Consider the following 20,528-nt stretch of genomic DNA (forward strand, 5'->3'; position numbering starts at 1 on the left):
ACGCTGACATTTTCTTCCCGGGAAACGCGGTGAATTTAAGTTGCAGGTAGGAGTCCTATTTTGCTGGAATGTTCGCTGTACTCACTGAACCCCGAAGGCCAGGTGCACTGACGTTCCTCCTCCGTCTGTGAGGACCTGCTCTTGAAACCAGCGTGGCCCGGGAGCATCTCCCGCACGCATTCCTGGGTGTTGACGTCCCGCAGGCAGGCAGCACACATCTGAATCTCCGGGCTGCGCTTTTTATTTGCAATACTCTAAGAGCACGATCTCCTTTATTGTTCCCTGGTTCTGTATTTCAATCTTAGAGAAAATGATAGGGCAATTAGGGCCTTATTCCGCAAATCAGTGAGCCCGCCTTCCTTGTCTACATAAATAATGAATGCTTGGTTTCTTCTCTAAACGAGAAAGACGTAAAGCAGTAGGAAAAGAAGTACTGAGAATGCCCAAGGAAATAGATGTTTCGGCCGTGTTTTAAGTGATAAGGACTAGGAGAAAAACAATGTGGCATAAAAAAAATTTGAGTATGTAAAACACTGAGTTGAATCCCTAGAGTCCTAGAAAACACTTGCAAAATGATTCCCATGGTAAAATAGACAAACCTATCATTTCTAAAAGGAAAGAGAAACGTTTTGGGTAAAAGGAGCAGAATCTACACTAAAAACTTGGTTAAAAATACTTCGATAGAGTATCTTTATCAAGAAATGGCCAGTTGCCCAACTATTTCCTTTTTACCCAAGAAAACCCTAGCTGTTGACAATGTTTTATTTTGAAACTAGAGCAGCCCACAGGCCCCTGGAAGACTTTCCAAGTACAAAAATGTCTGCGACAAACCACGCCGCAGCTGAATGACACCCGCCCCACACCCGTCAGTGCCCCAGAGTCTATCCCACAACCACAAACACGCACACGCTCCCGCGGGACCGCTTCATGGGAGCCGTGGCTCACTCTCCCCTTTCCACGGTGGTAGAAGGTAGCGTGGTTCCTGGTTTTACAAGAAAAGCCAAGAAAAAGGGAAATCACACACAAGTGATTTGACAAACAGGATCTGATAAAACGTGGATCTTCCTCTTCTCCTTTCCCTTATGGAACTGTAGAAGCTCTGAAGCTGGGGCTGTTTGTGACCTCAGGAGGCGATGAGCCCACAGGGGCAATGGCGGGGGGAGGCATGTGGGGGTGTTGCACATGTGACTGTGTGTGTGGCGGGGGGGGGGGCATCCAGTCCAACATTTCTTTCTGAAGAGGGTTAAGAGCTTCCTGAAGGAGGCCATGGTCCATAGGTTGACGCTCAACCACTGAGCCACACCGGCCAGGCAGCCTGCTCTTCTTTCAAGTCCACCTGGCCGTGTCTCACCTACCAGCCACAGAAGGCCCGACTGCAAGGAGCTGGGTGGGCAGCCTGAACAAGCCGACTTTCCACCCGAGGACGGGGAAGCTCCCGAATCACAGATGGCGCGGGGCATGGTGCCTACACTGAGAACAGCGGGTGGTGTCTGCCCAGCACCTCACAGAGCCCTGAAAGTCAGCTAAACGACAAAAAAAGCAACACAGCGTCCCTGATTTCCCATTCAGCACACACGATCCTTCCACAGGAGCCCAGAAGAATGATGTCCCGGATTTAAAGATTCACATGTAACTGCACTCCGGCCCGGAGGAAGCCGCCTGCTTCTGAGCGGCGGAGACGCCCACACTGAGCGTTGCCTTTCAGAGGCAGCAGAGCGTCCGAGAAAGGAGATGTCCCCGGGCACCCTCGGAGGGCACCCCTCGGAGCGTCTCACAACATCCATCACGGTGGCAGATGACTTCATAAGCTTCTCTCCTGGACATGTCAGCTCACACGCGGAGAGACACAGAATCCAGGAATCAGAATCTCAGCGGGGAGGGCAACGTGCCAGGGGGAGGACACCGGCCCGAAGCAAGTCAGATGGCGGCCCTGGCTCAGACACAGCCCGGCGGACATCAGTCCTGGGCAGGATGGGTCACAATGCAGTGGCTTTCCCGAAGCTGCTGCAGCCACACACAGCAAACAGGGGTCACATTCTATTCCCCAGCCACTCAGCTCCTTGTCTGCCTGGCATTATCGCATAAATAGCAAAGCCACACATGAGGCCCTGCTCCGAACATTACCATTGATAAAACAAGTGAAATTGAAGAAGACATCAGGGTATTAGAAATGAATAACAAAGTAGAGAAGGTGTATTTGATATTTCCACAATTTCTGCAATATGGCCTCCTGAATAAGCTAAATGACTTATGTCCGAAATCTACTGCTACTTTATTTAAGTACTAGAGGCCCGGTGCACGGATTCGTGCACATTGAAAGGAAATTAATTAGAAGGTGGCCGGCAGGGGGGGACTGAGCAAGATGGGCCAGACACACCCTGAAGCCAACCTCCCTTGGTCCCTCCCCAGCCAGCCACACCTGGGGCTGCACCAGGGCTCGAAGTGTATCTGAGGAGTGAGCAGGGCCCCTTCAGCAGGTGGGGTCCCTCGGCCTGGCCTGTGGCAATCGGGCCAAAATCGGCAGTCTGACATCCCCCAAGGGGTCCCAGAATGCAAGAGGGCACTCTGCAATGGTGCTGTTCTTCAGCAGTTCCTGCATTAAGCGTCTGCCCCCTGGTGGTCAGTGTACGTCATATCTACCAGTCGGATGGTCAAATGGTTGGATAGTCACTTAGGCTTTTATATATATACACACACACATACACACACTAGATTGGGAGTCTTCTTTCCTAGTAGAAAAAAATTATTGTAAAAAGCACTCGAACTTACAAAATTTTATGGAAAGCTAAAGATATCATTAAGTATGCCTTTCAGTTGGTCCAGGATTTTTTTTAAGTCTGGGTTAGGCCCTGGCCAGGTAGCTTAGTTGGATAGAGTGTCATCCCACTATGCCAAGGTTGAGGGTTTGATCTCAAGGCACATGCAAGAATCAACCAATTAATGCAGAGATAAGTGGAACAACAAATCGCTGATTCTCTCCCTTCCTCTCTCTATAAAGTCAATTTTTAAAAATCTGGGTTTTTAACATATCTATAATTCTGAGAGTATCTGATGCTGCTAGCCTATGAAAGAGATAGTCATAGATAAAATTCTTGTACTTTGTACCAAAAGTTCCTTAATGTACCAGGTATTCCAAATGCAAGCCAAAATCCTTATTCAAGCAAGCCAAGTAAAATTAATCACTCAGAAAAGTACTGGGATAAATATTTTAAACTATTTATTTAAGAAATAATAAGGTTTCCTTTCAGAGATGTAACCAAGCATTTTCCTGGTTACTGGTGCACAGACTAAAAGCTTTAGCAGCTCATGAATACTTTTATCATTTCCTCTTTTACTCCAGCAAGAAAACAAACAACAGACACTATTAAATTGAAATATACCGGGACCTTTTTTATCCTGAGGACAAAAGATCTCCATCTCAGTAATAGCTGTTACAGATGCAACGTTTCCATTCTCTATGGCCTGGATTTGTTAGAACTTTTGTTAGATAACAAAATCCAGATAAAGAGAGGAAGTGCAACTCTTGGTAGGACAACATACATCATTGAACCAATGCACTCCGGACCTTCTCAAGATCTCACTGGTCAACAGAAAAGAAAACTGTGTCCTCACAAGCAAGCCATCTTGCTCCCTGGGTCTTGGGCTTCTCAAACATAAAGTATTTTACTTCTGAGTCTTGTTAATCTATACCTCTTTGTTAGCAAAGACCATGATACGCTAACATCCATCCATAACAGGTGACCAAAAGAGCAACGTGCAGAATGCAGACCCCAAAGGTTCTTTGCAATCTGCTTAATCTTCATTTCTATAATTTCTCAAGTCTGATCTTCGGGTGGGCAGGTCCATTCAATGTAGTAAAACAAATAAGATGGTGAGAGGTCCATACAAACGTGGTGGTAGAATGAGTGGAAGGCCCTAAGAGAAAGAAACGACTGGCCACAGCGGAAGGTCAGCTGAAGAACCATCTGCCTTTGTGTTAAAGACATAAACTGGTGGAGGATCACAAAGACAAAAAAGATGAGAAGAGAAATCAGACCAGTTAAGTCTTAAAATTATGTTTTGATAAATATGTCCTTCCAATTTTTTTAAAGAGTTTCCCATCAGACTTTGCCCAAACTCTATAAAAACTCTACTTCTAACCTTTATAGAAAATCATAGATGTATAGTTTCTCTTTCAGAAGTAATTTTTGGTCCTTTTGTTTTTCAGTTAAAACCTTCATAGAATATCCTATATAATAAAAGGGTAATATGCAAATCAACCAAACAGTGGAACAACTGGTCACTATGACGTGCACTGACCACCACGGGGCAGACGCTCAATGCAGGAGCTTCCCCCGGTGGTCAGTGCACTCCCACCGGGGGAGCACCGCTCAGCCCCAAGTCGGGTTGACAGCTGGCAAGCGCAGTAGCCCGCCTCTGTGGCAGCGCTAAGGATGTCTCCCACTGTGGCTCATGGGGAGCAGGCCTAAGCCATCAGTCAGACATCCCCTGAAGGTTCCCAGCCTGCAAAAGGGCACAGGCCAGGCTGAGGGACACCCCACCCCCGAGTGCACAAATGTTGTGCACCAGGTCTCTAGTTTATATAATAAAAGCCTAAGCAACTGTTACAGCAGAACAACCGGTCACTATGATGCACACTGACCACCAGGGGGCAGAAGCTCAACGCAGGAGCGGCCCCCTAGTGGTCAGTGTACTCCCACAGGGGGAGCGCCACTCAGCCAGAAGCCAGGCTCACGGCTGGCGAGCGCAGCTGCCACGGCGGGAGCCTCTCCCAACTCTGCGGCAGCAGGTGCAGCGGGCCGGGAAGAGCGCAAGAGGCGCGGTGCCTGGCCCCAGTTCAGGCTCCTACCTGGCCGCCTGCCACTTGGTGCACTACTACATCCCCCAAGGGGTCCCAGACTGCAAGGGGGATGTCCGATTGCTGGCGGGGATTGGGCCTAGGCCAGCAGTCGGGTATCCCCTGAGAGGTCCCGGACTGCGAGAGGACACAGGCTGGGCTGAGGGACACCCTTCCCCTCCCCCCCCCCAAGTGCACGAATTTCGTGCAACGGGCCTCTAGTCTAATTCTAATTTGAAATAAAATCAAAATTTTCCCAATTTTTATTTAAAAATGTTTATGCTCTTTGGACAACAAAGAAATTAGTACTTAGAAGTTCACATTTGGACAGTCTATATTAAGATTCCAAAATACAGAGAAAAAGCTGTAAGCCACATGTCTGTCTCAAAATGACTTATAACAGTAAAATTCCAGAAATAACTAAAAATTATTAAAATAAGAATGATTACATAAATTGTGGCATACCCACTGGATCTTCTATTTTGAAGCCAGTCAAAATGATGGACATAAAACCCAAGTGGCCACATGCAATTGCTTTATTTAAAAAAAAAAATAGATAATAAGCTGGAAAGAATCCATCCCCTATAAAAAAAAACAGTTTTAATTAACCAAACAACATAAGAACACAAAAGCAAAATCGCTCATCATGATATTTCATAAAGAAACTAGAAAAGCTAAAATAAAGATGCATTTTTAATAAAGACAGATCCGAGCTATTTTCCAAATCTTTTCTTCTTACACTTATACGTGTCACTGAATACTGGAAAAAAAATTCTCATTGTGTAAAAATCCAAATAAAGTCACTCCAATTATTTAAAATCCTAACTATTATACTTAGGATCTTGTTACTGAATTAAACTAAAAGAATTTAACATTAAGTCACTGCACAAAGACACACTTATTCTTTTTATAAAAATCAACCAAAAATAGATCTTTAAAAAAATCCAGAGTAAGAACAAAGAACTGGGCCAGACTCAGTTTCCTTAGCAATGAAAGTATAAAACTAAGAGTCTGGAAAGATGCATTAAAAAAAAACATTTTAATTTTAATTGTGCCACTTATCAAAGATTTTTTTTAATCAGCATGTCTTTATTTTATTATTTCTTCCTACCACCTAGTCTAAAGCAACCATTATCATATCACACTGTTTTAATCACCTAGCACTTACTTTTATCTGATATATTTCTATTTTACTTGTTTTTTTATTGTGTCTCTGGCCACTGGAAGTGGACTCCTAGGGTAAAGGAGTGTTTTCTCTCTTATTCCCCCAGAGTTGCTGCACACAGGTGTGTGGGTCTTACATAAGTGAAGCGCACATCACTGCAGTTACACAAGGCCCCACCTGCTCCACCAAGCGAGGCAGCCACCTGATTCATCGTCATGCCTGTCAGAGAGATGCTGGCCATCTTCGCACTATGGTGCTGCAACCCGTCTGCATGCATGCGCTGGGCTCTGCACGTGGTGTGTGAGTTTTTCATCACAGGAAGGCGCAAACCGCAGAGAATGGTCCCTTCTAGGGAGCTACCAGCAGACCGTGCACCACAAATCGGCGCCCCCCCCCTCCACCCTCTGTCTCATAAACACACACACACCCCTGGAGCACTTTTCACCAGGAAGTGATGGGAAAAAACTTGTTTTTGCCTTTTCAAAGTGGGTTTCAATCACTGGAAGTAGCTTTAGAGAGTGAGATTCGAGAACTTCATCATTTGCAGTTGGCTGGTTTTCTAGACCTTCTGAAGACTGGCTTTGACCCCTGTAATGATACACTGCTCCCAATAAAAACTTCCATCAATGCCACGACAGTGGACAAAATCACCCTGAAACCAGCGGTCAGAGTAAGGATGGCTCCCAGGTGCATCACTCGCCTTCAGGAGCGGCCTTGCTTGGAGCAGGCCCCGTGCTGGCTGCACTCTGCGTGTGTAGCCAGCTCTGCTGATGGCCAGCGGCCAACGAAATGAAGCCGGTGGGAATAGACAAGGACTGGGTGCAGCTTCCAAAGCACATCACACCGCACCACAACACAGCCTCCTGAAACGATACGATACGCCAGGAGGATAAGCGCCCTAACATTCCGTCTCCCCCTGTGCTGCTGCTGGCCAGCGAGGCCTGTGAATTGAGAAGCCAGACTGAGCTGGCTGGACCTGGTCATAATGACCATTTAACACTAGAGCAGATGAAAGGCTCTACATGGAGAGAAGGTCAAAGTGGAACCCAGGCCTCACACAACCATCTGAAACGTCCCAGTTTCACATCCGCTTTGAAATTAGAGGATTTTTTTCACGCTGTGACATAGCTCATTGTTCTGAGACAGGAACATGTTGGGCACCAAAAAAAACACAGCTGCTCCAGTGAGGACTCTCCCCCAGGTGAGAAAATGCCCTACCTTATCTCCTCCTTCCTGCCAATTTATTCCCCCACTTTCCTGGAAGGAAGATGAAAAAAATGGCACAGACACAGGTAAACACTTATATACATACATTAGCTTAAGCCGCTTTAGCCATCAGAGGAGCAAAACCATTGGAGGGCCTGGTGAATAATAAAGAAGCAGAACTGTGAAGACCGAGATGATGAAAACTGCAAAGCACAAATGGAGAGTGGGCATTCAAGCGCGCTCTCCGAGACACTGAGCATCTGCAGGTGCAGTTCAGAGCTCAAATGAGATGATTCTTTTTGTGGAGGGCCGAAAGGGTAGAGGCTGGAAAATAGGAGTAACTGAAGAGAGGGCAAGAATAAGGGAACAAAGTAGGAAAGAAAGGAGAGAGACCAGGCAAACTGATTTAGTATTAAAGGGAGAAAATCGAGCCCTGGCCGGTATGGCTCGGTTGGCTGGGCATCATCCCATGCACCCAAAGGTTGCTGGTTTGATCCCCAGTCCAAGCATATGCCTGGGTTGCCGGCTCCTGCCCCAGTAGGAGGTTTGCAGGAGGCAACCCAATGGAAGTTTCACTCTCACATTGATGTTTTTCTCTCTCTCCTTCTCCCTTCCCCTCTGTCTAAAAATTAATAAAAATATTTTTTAAAAAGAAAGTCTATCAAACAGACCAGTACATGAAGAATTTAATAAAGCATAATCAGTGATTGACATATCAGATCGTATTTTAAAATGCCTGAATGCAGCTTAGTCTATAAAGAAGCCCTACATGTTCTATCACTAGTAGCATAAGAAATCAATAAGCACTTTAGTAAAAGGAAGGTTTAAACATAAGGTAAGAGGAAATATAAAACTAACGGTATTTTTCCATGCAGACTTCAAACAATCTAGTCACTAAGGGGCTGTGGGACTGAGGGAGGGAGATACCACTCCGAGGTCTTACACTACTAAGTGACACATGGGGTAGTTTAGACATATCTCTTTTTAGCAACATTTATCTATTAATCAAGATGCAGGTTTATGGTCTAATTCTGAGCCTTATTGCATGGTTCTTATCAGCAATAATTTTGTATAATCTACCATGAATATAAATATATATACACACATATATATGTGTATATATATCCTATATAATAAAAGGATAATATGCAAATTGACGGAACAGTGGACCGACCAGTCACTATGACGCACACTGACCACCAGGGGCAGATGCTCAATGTAGGAGTGGTCAGTGTGCTCCCACAGGGGGAGCTCCGCTCAGCCAGAAGCCAGGCTCAGGGCTGGCGAGCACAGTGGCAGTGGCGGGAGCCTCTCCTGCCTCCGCAGCAGCACTGAGGATGTCTGACTGCTGGCTAGCTGGCAGTCAGACATCCCCTGAGGGCTCCCAGACTGCAAGAGGGTGCAGGCTGGGCTGAGGTATCCCCCCTTTCCGAGTGCATGAATTTCATGCACTGGGCCTCTAGTATATGTACACACACACACACACATCAGCTTTAGTAAGGCAATTTAGGATGCATTTTACATATTTGAAATTGAAAACCAGGAGCTAACTATTTATTTTAACGAGCTGTCAAGATATGTACAGTTTTGCCAAAGTAGCATTCTTTATACTGGTTTTCTGAAAAAAAGATAAAACTTAGAATTCCCTCAACAAACCAGAGGTACATAAAATTGTCATAAAATTCCTATGCAACATGAGACTCAGATGCTGCCCAAATCCTCCAAAAGTAAGAGTTATTTCCACAAAATTATCCCTGGTTTTGAACTCAGATAATTTGTTGCCCATCTCCCTACAACATATATTATTTTCTATTGGTGAATAAAAAAGGATAAAATTATACCACAGGTTTTTATTATTAAATTGTATTGCAATCTTGAAAAATACCCAACTGTTGAATTCCTGTTTCTCTGCCACTAATCTCTCCAGGTGGGGTGGAGGTGGGGGTGGCCCCCACCCCAAGTCTCTAGAGTTCTAAGGGAAGAGAAAGGAATCTGAACAGCAGATGGCTACCACTCTTCCATTCAAAGCCAGGATATGACTCTGTTTACTATGACAAGAAGCCACCCTTTCTTCCTCCCATCTCTTCTGTAGCACTTACACAATACTACGTAATTCACACATTTACTGCACCGCATATCTGTCCCTTCCTGTTAGGAAGAAGGTCAGCTTGACAAGGGCAGAGATCTGCACGGTTTTGTCCACTGACCCATCCTAAGGACCTAGAATAGTGCGTGGCCCATAGTAAGTGCTCAAAAACATAGTGAATGAACGAACTCCTACTGGGCCTGGCTCTATTTTTAAATGCACCTGAATTTCAAATATGTGGGAGGGGAAATGTGCATCTTATGAACCATAAAATACCCTAGTTATAAATGCAGAAAACCAAAACATGTAATAAGTGGCAAATAGCTTACCATCAGAAACCCTATCACGAGGTGGTCATCATTTGCTGAGATATTTGCAGCTGGGATAATCCATCTAGACTGCTAGGACTGTATGGATCTCAAAACCAAGAGCCAAGATCTCAATGAAGCCAAATAATCCTTCAGAGGTAAAAATGAAAGGCGGGGGTCCTAGATGGAACCAAGGTTACTCAATCTCTTGTTGACCCAAAGAGTATTTTTTTATCTTTATTGTTGAAAGTATTACATATGTCCCCTTTTCTTCCCACTGCCCCATTCTAGCCCCTCCCCGCCCCCTGCCCAGGCCTTCACTACCCTATTGTCTGTGTCCACAAGTTATGCACATATGCATTCAAGTTTGTTGGTTGATCTCATCCCACCCAGCCAGCCTTCCCTCTGAGGTTCCTCAGTCTGTTCCATGGTCCTGTGCCTCTGGATCTATTTCGTTCATCAGTTTATTTTGTTCATTAGGTTCCACAGATGAGCGAGATCCTGTGATACTTGTCTTTCTCTGAGTGGCTGTTTGGTCTCTAACAGAAAGCAAGGAAGATGTGATGGCACAGAGGGCTGGCTTATAGCAATAAATACAAAAGAACCATCCCCACCCTCCCTCCTAAGGAAATCATCTTCCTCCTCCTCTCGGATGCACTGCTGACACGCTTTTTCCATTTCCAATCCAGTCTCAACAGCTTGTGAAACGGCTGGCAGTATAATAACCATCTCAGCCCATAGATCATCAGGCTTTTCACTTCAAGGATGGTTTCTCCAGCCAGATGTTCTCTCCCTGAAGACAAAGGAAACAAGGTTCTGTCCTGAAGACTTGGCACCTTTGTCTGAATTAAAAACCTAATCCTCTAAACCAGCGGTTCTCAACCTGTGGGTCGCAACCCCTTTGGCGGTCAAACGACCCTTTCACAGGGGTCGCCTAAGACCATCCTGCATATAAGATACTTACATTATGATTCATAACAGTAGCAACATTACAGTTATGAAGTAGCAACGAAAATAATTTTATGGTTGGGTCACAACATGAGGAACTGTATTTAAAGGGCCAGAAGGTTGAGAACCACTGCTCTAAACACTCACCCCTGGTCCCAATCGGGTTTCCTCTACATTTTATTTCTCAATGTTTGGGCTTTCATAATACGATAAACAAGTTTTAATGGTCTCTTTGTCGCTGGGGTCTGCAGGACTGCCTAGAACACTAGTCAATACAGGTTGATGAACTTGACCTTGAACTTTCTCCCAACAGCCTTGATTCTCATAATTAACCTCTGAATTAAGTACAACCACCCATTGCTCCCATTCCATACCTGACAAAACTTAAGCGTGGAGACTTTAGGACTTTGCCCAAAGTCACACAGTTCAGAAGTGGCATTGTCAACATCGAATCCCTGGCCCTGTGACTCTGGGTCCAACACATTTTTTGCAATCACAGACTTAATGTCCCATGCCCGGGAGCTTGCCTTCCCTTTCTCTTCCCTCACATGACAAATGGTACTTGTCCCCAAAAGCTGGCTTGCTCAGTTACTGCGACCACGGCCACAATAAGTTAATCATTATTAATGTGGTAATTCCCTACCTGGTTACACTTGCATTTTAGCACTAATATTGTAAAATTAGGGAGGGCAGAGACTCCTAAAAATGCACAATACTGACAGCTAGCCAGCTTCCAGGGCGACCAGAACACTTAGTTCTCCTGGGCCCTAAATTCTACATGTGCAAAAGCGAGCTGAAGTGTAGATGAACCGAGGTCTTTTCCTACTTAAAAACCTGCTATTCTAAATCCTTACTGACGATACCAATCAGATCTCTTGCTAAATTTTACTTCTTAATATTTAGTATTTCATGTGTGTGTGTGTTGAAAGAAAAAGAGAAAATTATAGAAACCTAGCTTTTCCAGACTACAGTGGGAGAAGAATGCAAAGGCAGAAACAGAAATTTAACTATATCCCCGCCGCACGGCCTGATGAAGAAGGCGTATGTGTGCACTAAAACTGCCGCAGGCGCTGAGGCTAAATGAGAACCACACGGACATAATTGCCACAGCAGCCTGCCAGGTGTACAGGAGGCTGTTCTGTTTGACCAGCTTGTAACACACTTGTTTTTTGTAGATGGAAAAGCTACACTTTTCTCATTACAGATGCCCTAGTTCTTCCCACAAACTTACTGTAAAGTCTCCAGACGCCACTAATTTGTCCCTTACTGCAAATCTATAAAATTCTGTGACGTATGGAAAACGCTCAGCACTCCTTTAGACCCTTCAAGAGACAGCATAGACATCACTGCGTTTCTAAATAGAGCCATGCTATCCAGGTATTTTTGTCTAAAAGATATGACTTAAATTTCCCACATTTTTTCTTTTGCAGCTTTCAGGCCACTTAACTGTTTCAATCTCCGAGATATTCGTTATTTTTTCAATAAGTGATAAATAAAATGTGGATTTTTTTACTATTTGGTTGGCATAAAGATTTGTGGGAGCAAATTTTCCTTGTGTATTTTCTTTGCATGAGTAAATGTCTATTAAAATGTAAATTATTTCCACTTAATCTTTCAAATTAAAAGTTGTTTCAAAATAATCAAAAAAATTTTTGATCAGTTTTTATAGTTATTATAATTACCATCAATAATATCCATGAGATACTTCCTATTTTAACAAATGAGGAACCTATGACGGCACTATGCTGGTACAAATAAAGAAAACCTACCTTAAGGAACCAATAAAATTATTTCTCCAGTCTCTTCTCCTTTGCCTCTCTGCCGTATTTCCTCCAAAAAAATTCTTCCCTCCATGAGTCAGTATGTGGTTGCCAAAGGAAAGGGGTGGGGGAGGTAGTGTTTGATTCTATGCACTTTTTAAATTATTTTTTATTACTGAACCTATCAACGTAAGCTTTTGCTCGTGTTACCTTAAACTCTGCACAGGCCTTCCTCTAACAGCATCCCATCGGGTGAACATTTCACAATTTCTGTTCTGCCCAAGTGCTGGGCAGTTGCTTTCATTTTTGTTGTTGTTTTATTACCATTACAAGTAATTCTATAAGAAACATGTCAGGCATGACATTTTTCCAGTATTTAAGATTCTTTACTTAGAATAGATTCCTCAAAGTTAAACTACTATGTATCAAAAACAATAATCAAAATCAAAAGGCAATGAGATGCCTGGAATCTGTGACAAAATAATAGAGTGTAGGGAGTTAGACGGGGGTTACAGATGAAAAGAGAGTGTATATGTTTATATGTTCAAACAAAACTAAAAAGCAGACTGCATCTCGGAAAATAATGCATACGCGTACTCGTCCTCGCAAAGATGAAAGTTCCTTAAGGCTCTTGGTGCACACTGCCCAATCGCTTCCCGAAAGAGCGGTAATCCTTTCTGCTCCCGCATTCAGCTTTAGGGTTTATTGTGGAGGCTTTGTTTTTCAAGCCCCTTCGCTTTGAAGTCTTTGTTTATATGTTGACTTTGGCGCATCCCTAACCTACGGCAAATGTTTTCTATTGAGATGTTCCTAAATTTTCACTTTATTCTGGACACTTGCAATTGCTGCTATGATGCTCTGTTGTTCCTCAGGCAAACATGTTCCCCTCAGAGCAAGAACTGGAAAACAATGCTTTGCCCAAAGGGGCAGAGATCAGATTGCTGTTTGCAAAGCGGTGCTCAGCATAATGATCGTGTTTAGCAAAGACTGGAAGCGCATTGCCACGTCACCTCAGGGCTGCACAACATGCCTCAGACTGCGTACTGATATGCAAGCAGGTGGAGTTGTCATTACGCTGTTGAAATTTTTATTTTACTTTATTTTATTTTATTTTATTTTGTTAATCCTCACCTAAGGATATTTTCCCATTGATTTTTAGAGAGAGTGTAAGGGAGAGGGAGAGACAGAGAGAAACATCGATGTGAGCGAGACACATTGATTGGTTGCCTCCTGCACCATGCACCATGACCAGGGCCCGGAAACCTGCAACAGAAGTATGTGCCCTTGACCAGAATCGAACCTGGGACCCTTCAGTTCACAGGCCCACACTCTATCCGCTGAGCCAAACCAGCCAGGGCCACTGTTGAATTCTTAAAAGTGGGCTACAGAAATGCTTATATGACATAATTCCATTGTGCATATTTCATATACACATATGCACACAAAACACAGAAATAATCTTGCAAGTGTATGTCCCAAGAAAAACAGATAGTGTCTTCTTGGGGGGGTGATATTACAAGTGATTTTTTATAAACATCTTTATCTTTATTTATATGCTTTCATTTTAATGATAAACATTGTAAGTGTATCATTTTTTTTAATTTATCAACTAAAGTAATTCTCAAAATCATCAATATTTGAGCAATTGATTTTGTACACATGTCAATTTCCAGCTCAATGATATCAAGTCCCCCACCGTGATACACTGACTTCACAATCACTAAACAACTTGCTAGACAACATGACCATCGCTCAAATCACACTACTCTGCTTCTAAAGTTTCAAAATAGGGTTTCACACGCTCGCCTGGAGAAGCCGTGCGGGAGATGCTTCACACCCACTCCTGCCTCCTCCACTCACTAGACCGTGAGCTGAGCCCTCTACACACTAACAAACGGGCACAAACAGGATGGTATACACGTCATAGGCTGCTACGCAGATATACATCAAGCTGCCGACATCCACTTTACAACTGGATTACATATTCTATATAAAAGTGCTGAGCCCGATACCTGCCACAGGAAGCGTTCTAAGAGCGTTCGCTGCTGTTATGAAGTTTCCTCTGATGTTTTTCCCTTGCCTCCGCATTAAGCCCGTCCAGCCTCAATCTTTTTATGTGGCCCCGGCTGCCCAAGCCAGTGGCTACGAGGAACCTAAACAGCAGCCAGCTGTGTGACTCCTGCTCCCTAAGCGACCGAGCGCTGAAAGGCCAGCCGGACCCGTGCGCTCGCTCCACCTGGGTCCCTGACCCCATTGGGCAGAACATGTCAAATCCTCGGGAGTTTTATTTCCTTACGACTCATTGTTGATGGCTTTGCTGTCAGGCAAGATTCTGGCTCCCATCCATCCCCTCCTCGGTGCTCCTGACCCGTGGGAGCCCCTGCACGCCAGGCGCTGCCCTCACCGCTCCGGCGTCTAAAGGCTCCCACCCGCCCTCCTTCAGCCAGAGAAACAGCCCTTCGCGGTGCCCGCATCCCACAAGGCCTGAGTCCGCTTCCGCTTCACTGTAGGGGAAAGAGTGGGGGAGCCCAGATGTGGCTGGAAAAGGACAGGAAAACCATGAGATTTAGCACCTTTTTAGGAAAAGGCAAGAAGCTGGGAAGAAGACCTGGGAAAAGAAACCCTCCTTAATCATTGCAAGCCATAAGCCTTCTATTCAAGGTAAAAAGAAATAACAACTTTATTTTAAAAATTTGCTTACTTGGCTTACCAGCACATGTCAGCTACAATAACTATAATGAACAAGAAGCGATTATTGTCACTGTATAAAATGGCTTTGAGGTACACTCACACGCCCCCACACACACGCACCATACACACACACACCACACACACGTGCGCGCACACACTCACACACACTCATTCACACACACTCATTCACACACACACACACTCACACACACACAGGTGCTGGGACGTGTCTGTGGCTGATGAGGAAGGGGATGGTGCTGACGCGACAGCTGCCCAACTTGATCAGAGCTTTGAGCTCAGGAAACATTTCTCTCTGAGGAGGTGCGCGAAGACTGTTTTCTGGATAATTGTTTATTTCCATTGACGAGAAGCCTCGAGGACCCGTATTAGGAAAAGCTACTTGTTGCATAACCCGGCGACAGGCAGACCCTCACTCAGAGGTCACACTGACATTCACTGAGGGCGCCACACACGTAGGTCTCACCTGAAGAAAAGCTGTGTATGTGGTGTGTGTGTGTGGTGTGTGTGTGTGGCATGTGTGTGTTGTAGTGTGTGTGTATATGTGTGGTATGGTATGTGTGGTGTGTGTGTGTGTGGTGTGGTGTATGTATATATGTGTGGTGTGTAGTGTGTGTGGTGTGTGTGTATGTGTGGTATATGTGGTATGTGTATGTGTGGTGTGGTGTGTGTGTATATGTGTGGCGTGTGGTGTGTGTATGTGTAGTGTGGTGTACGTGTATATGTGCGGTATGTGGTGTGTGGTGTGTGTGTATGTGTGGAGTGTGTGTATGTGTGGTGTGTGTGGTATGTGTATGTGTGGTGTGTGTGTGCGTGGTGTGTGTATGGTGTGTGTGTGTGGTGTGTGGTGTGTGGTGTGTGTCCCCTTCCATCAAGCCGCCTTCACCTTTTTTGTTTTAAGTTAAAATCCTACTTTTACTGCAGCGTTTACTTATTAGAAATTTCCTGTCTTTTAAAGTGCTAGCATTTTTAATGACGCTGTTATTCTTTTCATTAGCATTCTGGTTACAAAGTTGCATGAGCCCGCCTACTGTGAGCATGAATTTGCACACTAAAAAGTTTTCAAGAATTGCACGAATAATATTATGATAGAAAAGCTGTAGCTCCACATACTCTGAATACACACAACGGTGTCCCAGGATAATTTCAAATATAAATTGTTGTAATATCTTGTTTCCAAAGATTATTTACATACCAATGAAATGTGTTCTTTATATCAATTTGTATTTTATACATTTTATATGTAGCCATAAATTCGAAATTTAGTCATGCATTCCTGAATTAGTCACACATTTCTTAGACAGGATATGCTAATGTGTACTGACAATTATCTAAGTTAAAACCAGGCTGATGTATTTTGTAGAAAAAGCAAATAGTCAGTGTTTTCTGACATGAATTAAATGTATATTATGAACATTAATCGAACAAATGTCAATCTTTTCAAATGAAGCAGTCCCTAAAATATGTGAACATATAAAGACATGTTTAGAAAGCACTTCTGCTCACAAAACTTGATACTTTAAATGGTATCTTTAAAATATATTTTTATTGATCTCAGAGAGAAATGGAGAGGGGGAGAGAGAGAAACATCAATGATGAGAAAGAATCATCCATCAGCTACCTCCCACATGCCCCACACTGGGGATCAAGCCCGCAACCTGGGCATGTGCCCTGACCAGGAATTGAACCATGACCTCCCAGTTCATAGGTCAACGCTCAACCACTGAGCCACGCCGACCGGGCTAAATGGTACCGTTTAGAGTATTACATCATGCTAAAGAATGTTGAAAGCAACACTATTTAATTATTTGTTGTTAAATATAACGCCTTTAACTAAGCATTCTTCTCTATAAGTAGCTCCTGCTAGCAACAAGCATTACGAAGGAAAATCTGTTATTTGTACAAGACAGATATAGCACATAATTAACTCATTAAGAATACAGTTCAACCAAAGTAGCTAGTTTATCACATCAACATCAATTGGAATGTACTGAGCTTGAAATTAATTTATATAATAAATATCAATCGCTTTACTGTTTACACAGAAGAGCAGTCTCATTTTTCCTGCCCCTCAGCAGTCTATGATAAGCCAGGGTAATTTTATGAGCCCTGCAACCCTGAACTTCAAGGAGCCATTTTGCCCCCATCACCTGTTCAGATTCACTTGCGTTGAGACAGTCAGCAAGTTTCTAAAGGAAAAAAACAATGACAACTGTCTGCGGACAGTGACCTCCCTCACTCGGCGGCGTCCTCTCCATCCCCAGCTGAGTGAGGATGTGACCTGCCCAACCAGAGGCACGAGAACCATGAGCTGGGCCAGGCTAACCTGCCGGGGAAGGATGCCAGCGAGGTCGCAAAGCCAGGGCCCTGAAGGGCAAACCCCGCCTGCTCCGAGTGGAGGTGCGTGTTGCAGCAAGCGCTCCAGGACACGGGGAGCTTCCAATCCCCATGGGGGGGGCGGGGAGCCTGCCATCCAGAACACACTCAAGTGTTTTCATCCCATGAGTCCCTCCCAGGTCCAGTGCGTGTACCTTCACGCGAACCCTGGCCCAACAGACTCCCTGAGCCACACGTACACGATACCTGTTTCCACAGGCACCAGCCGGAGCTGAGTGTGAACTAGTCGATGCTGGTTTTGCTTTCACCGAAGTTATAAATCGCGCCCACCGAGAATCGGGCCTCCCAATTCGAGAATCAGAAACGCAAAATGGAGGCCTGCACCCAGCGGAGGGATCGGACTGTTGTTAACATAGATGACAAGAAGGGCTCCATCAACTGCTACCCCAGTGCACCAACTGGCATCGCAGGGAACCACACTAAGCCATTTCTACAAGTGGCTGAAGCCAGAAGAAATAAGGCAGGTTCTGTCGCAGGCTTCTCAGCGAGAACTCCCTTTAAAACAAACAAACAGGAAAATCTCAACTCTCAGCCCGCCAGGCATGTGCTGGGCGGGTACGATATCACTGTGGATCACACACAGCTGGCACTCCTTCTCTTCCCAGGAAGGGAGTGCAATGCATGTTCCTGACCAGTTGTCCTACTTTCACAGGGAAACAGCGCCACCTTTTGGTCCCAAGCAAAAGCCTCCAGCCTGCCAGCCTCCGAAACCTCCTTTTTCCAGTTAAATCACTCAGAGAGGCCACTGGATTTCACATCACAATGATCCTAGGAATATCCTGTCCCCACACAAATGCATAAAACATGAGCATCAGTGGTTGCCTCCAAGATGCAAAATTTCTAAATAATTCGAACTAATTCCAAACATATACACTCTAAGTCTTCAATAAAATAACTTCCAATCAACACTTCATTAAACGCATTTTACCAAATCCAAGTAGGTCAACCAGTGGATACATTTTAAATGTAAAAGAAAACCCGTTTTATATAGCATTGTTACATTTCAAAATTGATTTTTTAAAACGCATCACATTTTAAATGTACCTATTAATTTAATAGTTGGCGATATGGTATTAGCGGCAGATTCCCAGTTCAAGGAGGCTGTCATTTATGAACACACACAGTACGTTCCTGGGCTACTTACACCAATGACACAATGTCACCACGTTGGACTTCAAAGTTCCTCACTTTCCAGTGGTTCAGAAGCACCACGTCAGACGACTGGCTCCCTCCAGGATTCAACGAGGGCTGCAAACAGGGAGAGAGACACATCCGTCATGCGAGTTTCTCCATCTCCATGGCTCCTGCACGTCTTAGCTCTGTGCAGTGCAATAAAACATCTCTAACTCAGTCGCTTTCAGCAAAGCGCTGCTCTAACACAACTGCGAACGATGAGTTTCCAGAAGGCCATCGGGGTTCGTCACGGGGGAACCAGGAGAAAATGGAAAGGGAAAATGTGGGTGTTCAAATGTCTCCGAACTCCAGGAAAGAGGCGTGAAAAGCCTGCGGGAGGGCTGAGGAGGCAGGAGGAAGAAGCGAGTCAACCTCCCAAGAGAAGACTCAGGGAGGAGCGAAGCCCACAGTGGTGGCGGCACTGTGGCACCTGGAAAAGAATGATCGCAAATGGGCCCGAAGAGGCCCCAGGAACAAGGGGAGGGAGTAGAAGACACAGACACACCAGCTGAGCTTGTCCACCAGGGGCTCCTCCGGGCTCTTAGACGTCATGAGGGGGAGCATCCATTTCTGTGGGGGAAGGGGCCGAACCTCAACCGAGGCTCCCCCTTCACCAATGGTGGCAGCGGGAGAGGATGACACAACCAGAGCACCAGGATGGACGCCAGGAAGACAGTGGCACCAGACCACGGCCAGTCCCTGGACAGAGTGCCCGTCTCTGTCCTTAAAGATTCCTGGAATCAGCTGTCGAGTTTCTACAAAGCAGATGTGGGCACCACTGGAAATTCGGGGGGGGGGGGGGATCATGACCTTGTTTTTGACTCCCCAGGCTTTCTGTGTCCACACCTACCAGTTATCCTGGGACAGCTCAGGCAGACCCAGGGCTTCTACAACTCCCTTACGGGCGACGCCTAAACATCTCCATCTTCAGTTTGTAATCCCTGTTAATCGTTTCACTTGACTGTGAAATAAAATTCAATGCAATCGAGTAAAATTTTCCCGCCTGGCCAGTGTGGTTTGACTCCCCAGGCTTTCTGTGTCCACACCTACCAGTTATCCTGGGACAGCTCAGGCAGACCCAGGGCTTCTACAACTCCCTTACGGGCGACGCCTAAACATCTCCATCTTCAGTTTGTAATCCCTGTTAATCGTTTCACTTGACTGTGAAATAAAATTCAATGCAATCGAGTAAAATTTTCCCGCCTGGCCAGTGTGGCTCAATGGTTGAGCGTCAACCTAGGAACCAGGAGGTCACAGTTCAATTTCCCTGGGTTGCAGGCTCAATCCCTAGTAGGGGGTGTGCAGGAGGCGGCCAATCAATGATTCTCATCTTTGATGTTTCGCTCTCTCCCTTTCTCTCTGAAATCAATAAAAATATATTTTAAAAATAAAATTTTCAATTTCCTACCAAAAAATAAAAGTTTTCTTCCTTATTTTTTCACATTCTATTTACCATCTTCCCAGTCAACCAGCTTAAAATCATGGTTATTATTTTTACTTCATAGCTAACCAGTCACAAAGCTAAAGGGTTGTTTTTTATTCATAACTTCTTTCACAAAACAATAATGACCTCTACTACCTACACACCGATATTTCCTGTTCTCTGTGTTTTTAAAATTCTGTCTATAAGTAAGTGTATTAATTTCACATCCACTATATTGATTTTATAACCTAATAAGTTGCAGTCCAGTGCTAAAATCATAGTTTTAGATGACTCTTCTTCAACCATTGTCCTATGAAGGGTGCTTTCTTGCCCCAGAATTTTCTACCTTTAGTTCATTCATCTCTGTCTTTTGAATTCTTTTCCTAGAAAATCTCATCAATATTCTCAATTGCAAATACTACCCATATCCCAATGGCTCATCAGTCAGCACCTGGAAGACATGTTGAATTTTTATAAAGGAAACAGCAGAGTTGTCTCTTGCCCTTCCTCTCCTCC

The 20,528-nt window shown here is 44.6% G+C and overlaps 1 protein-coding gene across 2 annotated transcripts in view; it reads right to left on the minus strand.

Moving 5' to 3' along the window:
• IMMP2L (inner mitochondrial membrane peptidase subunit 2) overlaps positions 1–20,528 on the minus strand; it is a 488,390-nt gene that overhangs the window by 412,060 nt on the left and 55,802 nt on the right. For both annotated transcript variants that reach the window (XM_014547169.1, XM_005875617.2), the window contains one exon: positions 18,561–18,664. In XM_014547169.1, coding sequence (XP_014402655.1) covers positions 18,561–18,664 — 104 coding nt within the window. The remainder of the gene's footprint in view (positions 1–18,560; positions 18,665–20,528) is intronic.

This window comes from Myotis brandtii, unplaced genomic scaffold (assembly GCF_000412655.1).
Source record: "Myotis brandtii unplaced genomic scaffold, ASM41265v1 scaffold466, whole genome shotgun sequence".
In the NCBI taxonomy this organism is placed as follows: Eukaryota; Metazoa; Chordata; class Mammalia; order Chiroptera; family Vespertilionidae; genus Myotis; species Myotis brandtii.